The sequence below is a fragment of the Schistocerca piceifrons genome, chromosome 4, assembly GCF_021461385.2.
Source record: "Schistocerca piceifrons isolate TAMUIC-IGC-003096 chromosome 4, iqSchPice1.1, whole genome shotgun sequence".
Classification (NCBI taxonomy): domain Eukaryota; kingdom Metazoa; phylum Arthropoda; class Insecta; order Orthoptera; family Acrididae; genus Schistocerca; species Schistocerca piceifrons.
In genome coordinates this window covers 766,382,818-766,395,123 of record NC_060141.1, presented here as the reverse complement: position 1 = coordinate 766,395,123, position 12,306 = coordinate 766,382,818, and the positions used below count along the sequence as shown (strand labels likewise).

The window sequence follows — 12,306 nt, the reverse complement described above, 5'->3', positions numbered from 1 at the left end:
TGCAATAGACTGAATTTGGCATTCAGTGTTCTTACTGTGTTATGCAATTATGCAACCTCCATTTTACTTCAGTGTTCTTTTTAATGAAACTACTGGTGCATCCGGTATTGATTTGTTCTATGTGTTTTCCTGCACAGAACATTGCCAGGCACGATAAGTTCTTCTTATTTACCTCCTTCCCAGTCACAATTACTCTTTTGCGAGTGTTTTAGTGGTGATTTTTTTGCATGTTATTTTGGACAGAAATTTCGGTAAACTGCAAAATAAATTAAGAATAACTCCTGCATTTACAGATCATCTCTGTCTTGGAGTTTCAACTTGTTTTTCGTTGATGATAGACATGCCTCTTTTTGTAATTAGCTCCTCTCTGGAATATGAATTGTATACAAAAACCATTGTGTGTAATTTCTGTCTTTTCAAGGAATTTCACTCAGCCATTTTAAAAATAGTACTTCATTTTCTGTAGGACAAAAAAAAAAACTTCAGTTGTTCTTTCTACGTAGCCAAATGATCACACTCCTTAAAATATTATAATTAGGAAGTCCTCTAACACCACTTTATCACTGCAGCCTTCAACTCTTCATTGTTCACACACAACACTGTAAGCAAACTCACAAAACACACACATACAACACCAGCATAAACTGTCCTATAAAGGAGAATCGTGTCAAGTTGTCTACATCTACATTTATACCCCGCAAGCCACCCAATGGTGTGTGGCGGAGGGCACTTTACGTGCCACTGTCATTACCTCCCTTTCCAGTTCCAGTTGCGTATGGTTCGCGGGAAGAACGACTGCCAGAAAGCCTCCGTGCGCGCTCGAATCCCTCTAATTTTACATTTGTGATCTCCTCGGGAGGCATAAGTAGGGGAAGCAATATATTCGATACCTCATCCAGAAACGCACCCTCTCGAAACCTGGACAGCAAGCTACACCGTGATGCAGAGCACCTCTCTTGCAGAGTCTGCCACTGGAGTTTGCTAAACATCTCCGTAATGCTATCACACTTACCAAATAACCCTGTGATGAAACGTGCCGCTCTTCTTTGTATCTTCTCTATCTCCTCTGTCAACCCGACCTAGTACGGATCCCACACTGATGACCAATAGTCAAGTATAGGTCGAACGAGTGTTTTGTAAGCCACCACCTTTGTTGATGGACTACATTTTCTAAGGACTCTCCCAATGAATCTCAACCTGATACCACCCGCCTTACCAACTATTAATTTTATATGATCATTCCACTTCAAATCGTTCCGCACGCATACTCCCACATATTTTACAGAAGTAACTGCTACCAGTGTTTGTTCCGCTATCATATAATCATACAATAAAGGATCCTTCTTTCTATGTATTCGCAATACATTACATTTGTCTATGTTAAGGGTCAGTTGCCACCCCCTGCACCAAGTGCCTATCCGCTGCAGATCTTCCTGCATTTCACTACAATTTTCTAATGCTGCTACTTCTCTGTATACTACAGCATCATCCGCGAAGAGCCGCATGGAACTTCTGACACTATCTACTAGGTCATTTATATATATTGTGAAAAGCAATGGTCCCATAACACTCCCCTGTGGCACACCAGAGTTTACTTTAACATCTGTAGACATCTCTCCATTGAGAACAACATGCTGTGTTCTGCTTGCTAAAAAGTCTTCAATAAAGCCACACAGCTGATCTGGTATTTCGTAGGGTCTTACTTTGTATATCTGGCGACAGTGCAGAACTCTATCGAACGCCTTCCGGAAGTCAAGGAAAATAGCATCTACCTGGGAGCCTGTATCTAATATTTTCTGGGTCTCGTGAACAAATAAACCGAGTTGGGTCTCACACGATCGCTGTTTCCGGAATCCATGTTGATTCCTACAGATTAGATTCTGGGTTTCCAGAAACGACATGATACATGAGCAAAAAACATGTTCTAAAATTCTACAACAGATCGACGTAAGAGATATAGGTCTATAGTTTTGCGCATCTGCTTGACGACCCTTCTTGAAGACTGGGACTACCTGTGCTCTTTTCCAATCATTTGGAACCTTCCGTTCCTCTAGAGACTTGCGGTACATGGCTGTTAGAAGGGGGGGCAAGTTCTTTCGCGTACTCTTTGTAGAATCGAATTGGTATCCCGTCAGGTCCAGTCGACTTTGCTCTGTTGAGTGATTCCAGTCGCTTTTCTGTTCCTTGGACACTTATTTCGATGTCAGCCATTTTTTCGTTTGTGCGAGGATTTAGAGAAGGAACTGCAGTGCGGTATTCCTCTGTGAAACAGCTTTGGAAAAAGGTGTTTAGTATTTCCACTTTACGCGTGTCATCCTCTGTTTCAATGCCATCATCATCCCGGAGTGTCTGGATATGCTGTTTCGAGCCACTTAATTTAACGTAAGACCAGAACTTCCTAGGATTTTCTGTCAAGTCGGTACATAGAATTTTACTTTCGAATTCACTGAACGCTTCACATCCTTATGCTAACTTTGACATTGTTTAGCTTCTGTTTGTCCGAGAGGTTTTGGCTGTGTTTAAACTTGCAGTGAAGCTCTCTTTGCTTTCGCAGTAGTTTCCGAACTTTGTTGTTGAACCACGGTGGGTTTTTCCCCATCCCTCACAGTTTTACTCGGCACGTACCTGTCTAAAACGCATTTTACGATTGCCTTGAACTTTTTCTGTAAACACTCAACATTGTCAGTGTCGGAACAGAAATTTTTGCTTGGATCTGTTAGGTAGTCTGAAATCTGCCTTCTATTACTCTTGCTAAGCAGATAAACCATCCTCCCTTTTTTATATTCCTATTTACTTCCATATTCAGGTATGCTGCAACGGCCTTATGATCACTGATTCCCTGTTCTGTGCTTACGGAGTCGAAAAGTTCGGGTCTGTTTGTTATCAGTAGGTCCAAGATGTTATCTCCATGAGTCGGTTCTCTGTTTAATTGCTCGAGGTAATTTTCGGATAGTTCTCTCAGTATAATGTCACTCGATGCTCTGTCCCTACCACCTGTCCTAAACATCTGAGTGTCCCAGTCTATATCTGGCAAATTGAAATCTCCACCTAAGACTATAACATGCTGAGAAAATTTATGTGAAATGTATTCCAGATTTTTCTCAGTTGTTCTGCCACTAATGCTGCTGAGTCGGGAGGTCAGTATAAGGAGCCAATTGTTAACCTAGCTCGGTTGTTGAGTGTAACCTCCACCCATAATAATTCACAAGAACTATCCACTTCTACTTCACTACAGGATAAACTACTACTAACAGCGACAAACACGCCACCACCGGTTACATGCAGTCTATCCTTTCTAAATACCGTCTGTGCCTTTGTAAAAATTTCGGCAGAATTTATCTCTGGCTTCATCCAGCTTTCTGTACCTATAACAATTTCAGCTTCGGTGCTTTCTATCAGCGCTTGAAGATCCGGTACTTTACCTATGCAGCTTCGACAGTTTACAATAACAATACCGATTGCTGCTTGGTCCCCGCATGTCCTGACTTTGCTCCGCACCCTTTGAGGCTGTTGCCCTTTCTGTACTTGCCCGAGGCCATCTGACCTAAACCCGCCCAGTCCACGCCACACAACCCCTGCTACCCGTGTAGCCACCTGCTGCGTGTAGTGGACTCCTGACCTATCCAGCGAAACAATGCAACTGCAACAATGCTGCTCGTAGTTTGTGGGCATGCCACTTGTCATATGCTACGTATGTTAACGTGGGGGAAGGCAATATATTTCCTCTCTTCTAGTTGCTCAAGTGAATTTTTCACTTTGTTACAGACATTTGTTTTTAAAGGATAAAAATATGGAAACTCTTAACCAGCCATTATTTATCTCCACTCTACTTAAGCATGTAAGTTGTACCTTTAGGACTAGACATTGTACCTGTTGCCTTTGTCCATATTGCCATTACTTACCATATACTGTTCATTTGGCTGCATCTTACTGATGGTTGCATTGTCTACATGTTGGTTGAACCTGCTTGATGTTGTCTTTAACTTGTGACGTAATGATGATGTGACATCATGCATGGGAAAAGAATATTTATTTTGCTTTTATATTGTTATTAGGATGTCAGATATGGTGACAGGCAGATCTGTAAATAGCCTGACGTATAGGTTTGGTAAGAAGATGAAAGTTTGTTTGTGAAGTTAGTTAATTTGATGTCATATGTATAGTTCGGGTCATCACAAGGATGTTGTCTGTGTGATGAAAGATCACATATTAGTTATGTGGAACACATTATCAGAAATACTGAGCTGATTCCATTGTAACGATTTAATCCTTTCAGGTCCTTATTCTTAGATACTAAGGATGCGTGTGTTGTAAGCAGTGATCCCTAATGCCTGAACAAATGCATGTGTTGGTATATGTTTTTTGGGAGTCTAAATTATTTGTGGCAAGCCTCAGTTTCATTATTACTGGAAGTGAAATATAGATCGATCATTATGACTCAAATCAAACACACAAACGGTGTGGCAGCCACTCAGTTCACAATAGTTGGACATCATAATGGTTCATTGTTCAACGAAAGTTACAGTAAATTTTTTCTTGAACTGCATATAGGTTGCACAGTGGTAATACACAGGAACGGTATTCAGGAACAGCTGTTCAGATCCAAATTTGGCCATCTAGATTTAGGTTTTGCATAAGCATCCTGTCAGGGACAGTTAGGAGATTCTGAACACAACTCATGAATGTGCACAGAACTAATGTGTGTGCAAAAACAGAGACCTTGCTCCCCACCCCCTACCTCAAAACATACTCACAAACCAACTTACTATCCATATTTGGCCGCAGGAAGAAACTAAATGTATGCCACACCATAGAGTCAGCAACTGCAGTAAAGAGTGAAAGATTCACTCTGGAAACTATCCCCCCAATGGCTAAGCCATTTCACCACAATATAGTTTCTTCTGTGAGTGCTAGTACAGTGAGATGCGCAGGAGAGTTTCTGTGAACTTCTTAAGATATGGGACAGGTACTGGCAAAAGGATGTGTTGTGTGTCATGTCTGTATAATTCAGTCAGTAAAAGCATTGGCTGTGAAAGGCAAGGTTCCTTCTTCATTTCCTGGTCTGGTACACAGTTTTAATCAGCTATTAATTTTCATTTGGACTTTTTGGTGCTCTGCTGCCACAGGTGTAATGTGAATAAAGCCTAATTCATCTACTTCTTAAGGAAAAATTTGAATACTATCAAACTAAATGGTCAAGCAATAAGACTTTGATGCATCTGGACCTGGTACAAAGGACAAAGATTCAGAGGATTCTGATTCGGAAATATTGTCCTCAGTGCTCAGCTACTTAAACATGCGTAACAAATACAGGTGACACTACAAGCACAAATTGAGTCTAATCTTTCTCAAAGTGTAAGTAATGAGATTTTTTAAATATATGCGCTAACTCTTAGAAAAAATTTGAATCATTGTGTAGGGGCATATAAATGAACAGTATAATCTGGATGGATGAAATTAAATACCTGATGAGTTCACATAATAACTGGGAGTATAACTGAAAAATCAGACACAAGGACAGAGACGTTGGAATGCAGGATTAATGATAGTATTGGGCTGTGCAAGCTTCTGAGGTATTAAATGAAAAGAAGTGAAAATGAAATTAATGGATTAATGATAGTATTGGGCTGTGCAAGCTTCTGAGGTATTAAATGAAAAGAAGTGAAAATGAAATTAATGCTAACTACTTTAAGGAAGAGACAGTAGGAAATGGGGGACAGTGAGAGAAAAATAATTTAAAAAAGCAACATAGTGATTGTGAACTGTCTTCAACTTAAATGGATCTCCATTTCTTTTTACTTGCATAATATCATCATTTCTGTGGATGTAATATCAAATCATATTTTGTTGAAATTGGGAGTATCACTGCTTAAAGTTAACTTCGTCTTGTTGACTTCTCAAAACAGATATGTTAGATCACAGCTTTTAATAACTGTTTTGCACAAAGGAGAATTGGAAACTAGAATGCCTTGGTTCTTAAAAAATGGTTAAATAGTTAAATGCTACTTTGTTTTTTGCAAGTTGATTGCCATGTACTTTTGATTTGGTCTAATAGTCCGTTAACCACCATTTAAAGGTTGTGTGTGCACAGAAAAATCAATTAGATAATACTTCCAGTCTGATTTTTTTTTTTTCTATTTTAAATCGTTATGAAAGCTTGAACAACATGAAGATCGGGCCAGAAATGCATTGGTAGAGAAACCCCATGTAATATACAAATTTATAATTCGTACTGTAATTTCAAAAGACATTGGTTTTTTCCTTACGAATTTCATGGACGACACACGAGAACTGCTGTTAATGATAAAAAACATTGCTGCCATTTGAACAGTGCTTGAAGAAGATTGGCAGCCATCTTACGAATTTATTCGAGCAACATGAGCATTGGCACAAGTCAAGTACAAAACATTTACATCAGTAGGTAGATGTAAGAAAATGTTATCAGTGGGTTCCACCCAAAACTGACTCTTAGTCATAAACAGCGACACATTGATGGGTGTGGAAAAAATTTTGAGAGGGCACTTCAAATTTGGTTTGGAATATCGTTACTGGTGGCGAATCTTGAATTTTCTGTTAACATCCTTAAAAGAAAAGTCAGCTGGCTCATGTGTGTTTGAAACAGAACCTAAGATGAAATATCCTGTGATTAATTAATTCATGCACCTTTGGCTCACACATTTAGAGTTTAGTGAAGGACATGATGAAAATAAAATACAGAAGTCAATATCACTTTGGAAAGTCCCATTGTATTTCTCCATTATGTCATTACCGATTTCAGTGTGTGTGTGTGTGTGTGTGGTGTGTGTGTGTGTGTGTGTGTGTGTGTGTGTGTGTGTGTGTGTTTGAGAGAGAGAGAGAGAGAGAGGAGGGCCTCTGATAACGTTGAAGTATACCCTGTTACTGATGTCAGTGAAGTGCATCTGAGACCACTAATGGTCTATGATTAAAGCTGGAAGGCCCAGGTGTGCCTGCAGTGCTGCTTCAGAACAAAAGGATGCGTGACTGTGACTGTGATGGTTTGAATGACACATTGGACAAATACATTGGCGACAGATCCGAGTGATATTGGCAGTGAATTGCGGTACTTGCTGCCAGTTGTCAGGTTCCTCCCCCTGTAGAAACAAGAGGTGTAGTTGAGCCTCCTGGCAGTACCTGCATTCTGATCCTTCTGTATTGCAATAAATAACCTGTGATGTAACTTAAGTTTCCCACTGAGATATTGGCAGTCTTTGACAGTGCTACGCAGTCACATCTCATGAGCTATTCGTTCAATTTAAAGTTGTTCGGGACTTTTTGTGTTTTCTTAATTGTCTTTCTCACTTCATTTTTGCACAAAGGGAGAGTCTTGTTATGAATGTAGACAGATGTTGTTTCGTCAGCCATTGAATTTTCTCTGTTCAAGAGTTACCATCTTGTCAGGGCCTGACCCAAAAATTGTGTTAATTGTATGTAATTATATTAATTCATTCTCAGAAATTGCACTGTTATTTTTACTCCAAAATATGTGTTAATTGTTTGTAATTATATTAATCATTCTGAAACATTTGTCTGTTGTATCCCTCATTTAACTGCTAGTCGTTATGACTGTTTTTGCCAGTGGAAGTTCTAAGAATCATGTTAGGTAGTTCTAAGAATCATAAGTTAAGTAGATTACTGTGACTATAAGATCCAGTAATATATCAGCTGACTAATTCTTTCTTCGTAGTTGTATGGTGGTTACCTGCTGGTACATTACACATAATTACAGTTTGGGAAGGAACTGTATATGTAACAGTACTTTATAAAACTTGAGTAAACTGTAACATTATAATGTTAGTTATTCTATTACAGACTGAAATAAAGTAGTTATGTTTTCTTTTTGTAGTGTTTCTCTAAGAAGATTCAGCTGTACACATTGTAAGGGCAATAATTTTTTACAGTTTTAAAGTGTCATTAACTGCTAAACAATACGAGGTGGCGTAGAAAAGCATTTGACAAAGAAGCTCCTTCTAAGCCAACAGCTTATAATTGGTACAGTGAATTCAGAAGAACTGTGTTTTAGCTCGCAGGGTAACCACATGGCAATTGGAATTTTGTAATCTCTTTATATTTATGGTTTGTGAAGTCAAAAAATGAAAATCAGCTGGCAAAGCAAAGTGCAACTCTCAAATAGTCATGAGAAAATTAAATTTGAAGTTTTCTGAGTAGCATTAATGTCCTAAAGTAAGGTCAGTTTTCCAACAGTGGTGTGGCTCTGTGGTATGTTTGCCTACCAAGCTGAGGATCTGGATTTGATTTCTGGGCAATGCAAAATTTTAAACAGGTTTACTTATTCTGTGCCTATTTACATGAAGCACAAAATATGTGAAGATAGGAAAAAATCAGTAGCACTCAAGACCAATAATCTCTTGATCACTGTTTTGAGTCTTGTTTTGGTCTTTTTTTCTGTTCAGTTTGAGTACCTGTGTCATTTAAATATAAACTTCATCAAATATATGCTAATTAACGTATAAAGGGATAGGCAAAATAATGTGAACACATGTACTTAATTGGGAATGGTTTATTAATAAGGGGTTGGACCACAATTCACCCATAATACAGCTGCAATTCTTCTTGGAATCCTCGCATATAATGATTGTATGGTCTCCAGTGGAATGTTATGCCACTCTTCGATCAGAACCTCTTCTAACTCGTGTAGTAATGAGGAATGCATAAATCTACTCTGGAGTCTGCGCTCCAATACTGCCCACAAGGGTATGATAATGTTAAAGTCCGGGGATTGTGCTGGCCAGGGAAGACGATGCAGTTCAGTTGCATGCACCTCATGCTACGATTGTACTGTCCTGGCTTTGTGAATGGTGCATTAACGTCCTGCTTCCACCTCCATGCTTAACCATTGTAATCAAGCAATCAGGATTGCAGGCTTCTTTTGGTGTTCTCCAGATGTAAACGCAATATAAACCCGGCCCAATTTTGGAAATAATGAAAACATTGACTCATTGGAGTAAATGATGTGCTTCCACTGATCAGCAGTCCAGAATTTATGCCCATGACATCATGTTTTACACTTCTGTGTGCTGGTTGTCATCACTAATGGTTTGAGGATAGCAGCTTGTCCATGAATATTTGCTGTATGTAGTTCTCGGCAGACAGTGTCGGTAGATACGGGGCCTCGAATATGGCTGTTGAGCTCTGCAGTCACTTCAGCCACCGTAGTTTTGTGTTGTTTTGACACATTTTGTGTGAGCATGATGATGTATTTCCATTTTTGTGTAGGCTGTCATGACTGTTGAAACAGTTGGGTCTTGAAACATTCAGTAAGTTGGCTGCCTTGGTTACTGATGCTCCGGCTAACTGGGCCCCTGCGATCTGCCCTCTTGGAAACTTTGTTAGGTCTTTCATTGCACATCAACCTCAGCCTCTGAATTCAAATACGAAGTGTGCACTACTTGTGAACAACCTGCACTGATACCTAGTCCGTACTGAAGACGCACAGTCCAGCGCATGCCTTACCTGTATTGTTGACCTTCAAAGACATCCAGCCCATTACTACCACTGTTCACATTGTTTTCCCTATCCCCTGTATCTAATTGTCATTTTTATGAAAAACCCACATCTTGTTATTTCTAATTGCATTTGCTCACAATTTTTGTGCTTCAGAGAGACAATTGTAAAACAAGCACCTTCGTTTAAAAATTTGTATCAGCCAGGAATCGAAACAAAGTACCCTACTTAGCAGGCAATCTTTTTGCCCCAGAGCCACGATGCCCGTCGAAAAATCGGTCTTTCTTTGGAGTATTAGACGCTCGGAAAACTTCAGAGTTGATTTTAAGAGTTACATGGAACTGCTTTGGAGGTTGACATTTGACCCCTGAACTTCATTTACCATAAATACGAAGTGTGCTGAAAAAAAAAAATATAACGCCTCCAAATTCTGTATGTGAAAACTGTTAATGCTTTTTAAATAAAACAAAATTTTTGTTAATATTCTATTTGTTTGTTCTTCATGTCTACATATTTATTTCTCAACAAAGTCACCCTGGTGATACACACATTTATCCCAGTTAGAGACAAATTTGTTGATACCATCATTGTACAGTGTTTAACTTTGTTTATGAAGTGACAACCCCATCTCTGTTTGCACTGCTTCATCATTATAAAAGTGAGGTCCTTAAAGGGATTTTTTAAGCTTCGGAAACAGGTGAAAATGTGATGGGTTCATGTCGGGATCATAAAGAGAATGATCAGTTGAGTGAACGCAAGGTGTAGAATTGGTGCATTTGTCACAGCACTTGCATGTGTCCTGGCATTGTCATGCTGAAGGAGACGGTGCTCCATGTGTGGATACTGTCTTCAGATTTGTGCTTTGAGTTTCCTGAACTGTCTCACGCATTGACATACTTCTGTTACACGCTAAAATCATAACCCTATTGAGGTAGAGGTTTGCAGTTTGCGCCAGCAAAGTGGGAAAGTAGACGTTGTGATATGCATGACATTTAAAACCTCAACTGACTTTGAGAACAGAATAAAAAAATTTGGAGGCATTACATTTCAGTTCACCCTCGTACGAAAAATTACAAAACTCCAATTGCTGTGCTGTCTCCTTGTTAGTGATGACTTTCATTTTTGATGTCCAGGAGCTACTGTTATTGGCAAAGATATTGTCATTGTCTGAGGACTGGTTGAAGATGATTGACAGTCATTTCATTAATTCATTTGCACGACTTTGGGAATTGGTGTGAGCAAAATTCAAAACATTTTATGTAAAATCTTAGATGTGAGGAAACTTTGTTCTTGATTGATTCCTCATAAACTGTCTCCTGATCAAAAACAACAACGCATTGATTTGTGCAAAAAGAACTTTGAATAAATCCCAAGGCAGTATTTCAAATTTGGTTCGGAATATCATTGCAGGTAATGAATTTTGAATTTACTGTTGCGATGCTTAAAGGAAAAGTCAGTCAGCTAAGTGGATCTTTCAGACAGTACTTTAGCCTACAGAAGTCCAACAAATTTGCAGCGCCGGTAAGAAAATGGTTGCTAGGATTTTTTTCTAAAATGGCCCATTTTGCTACTATAGTATTAGAAGATAGTCACACCGTGCCAATTGGTACTCTAACGCCTGTTTACAACAAATTTTTGAAAAAGTGCGAAAAAGGAAAACTAATTTTATATCACAAAAATACATTCTTGCATAAAGCAAAATTAATAAATGGGTAACTGGATGCCCTAAAAGTCAGTATCATAGACCCCCTTCCACACATCCCTGACCGAGCACCTTGTGACTTATTTTGTTCCCAAAAAATTAAATAAAAATGTGTTGAGACATTTCTTTGTCATTAGATGAAGCAGTGGAACCTTATAAAAGCTTGGTTTCTGAAGTGCTTCAGGAAGAGTGGCATCATTGCCTTAATGACTGGTTTCATCGAATGCAAAAAGTGTATTGATGTTAAAGGGGAACATTTTGAAAAACAGTGAAATTTTTTAAAGTTTTTAAAAACTAATTGTTGTTTGATTTTCTAAAAAGTTCAGTTCTACTATTGGCATTTTACCAGATATGGCGTTTTACTGTCCCCCACTTTTAGGTTTTCTGTGTTCTCTACCCAACTAAATTACAAAAACTAATTTCAGTTATTGTGCCTTCTAAATTTAGAAATTAAGAATTCTGTAAAATACCTATGTAAGTGAGTTGAAAGATCTGTTAGGCTTTTGGATTTAAAATCATTCTTGTGGCTTCTGAACTGTATTAATACTAGGCAAATGTGTCCCTAAGAATACACTGATATTTGTGGTCAGCGGTACTGTATGGGTTGTTTCTGGCCTACTCAGTCAAGTTTTAAAACATTTTAACTAAACAGTAAAAGATACATTGTGTTTGGCTATATGACAAGGAACACTGCAGTACCAGTGTTACAAATCTTTTTAGAAGTGTGTTAGCTTAAGTCCATTTCAGTAATGTCAGTGTGTTATAGAAGTTTGCTTAAAATTATTACATTTTAGTCCATTAAAAACTTAGATATTTACATAAAACTTTTGTTTTGTCATCTTGCAAAAAATCTGCTATGTCACATAAAAGATATGTTGCAGATACGTTAACTTTTGTGGTTTAATATGAATAATTATGCACTTTCACTACATACACTCTTAAATCTGTTAATTATTTTTCTAGCCTCAAGCACAGGACTTTTTCTACGTGACATAGGCGCTCTGAAATATGGAGAACAGGCATGGAATAACGCAGTAGTATTCTCAGGCAAATCGTATCAGTAAGTACATATTTTTTTTTTTTTTTTAAGAGACTATGAAATCAAAAGCACTGAATAAAGA

General features: G+C 38.4%; 1 protein-coding gene across 1 annotated transcript in view; it reads left to right on the top strand.

Annotated features, from left to right (window-relative positions):
• The window catches only part of LOC124794944 (transmembrane protein 214-B), a 154,356-nt gene that overhangs the window by 104,650 nt on the left and 37,400 nt on the right, over window positions 1–12,306 (top strand). The window contains exon 10 of the mRNA XM_047258658.1: window positions 12,149–12,245. Within this exon, the coding sequence (XP_047114614.1) occupies window positions 12,149–12,245 (97 nt within the window). The remainder of the gene's footprint in view (window positions 1–12,148; window positions 12,246–12,306) is intronic.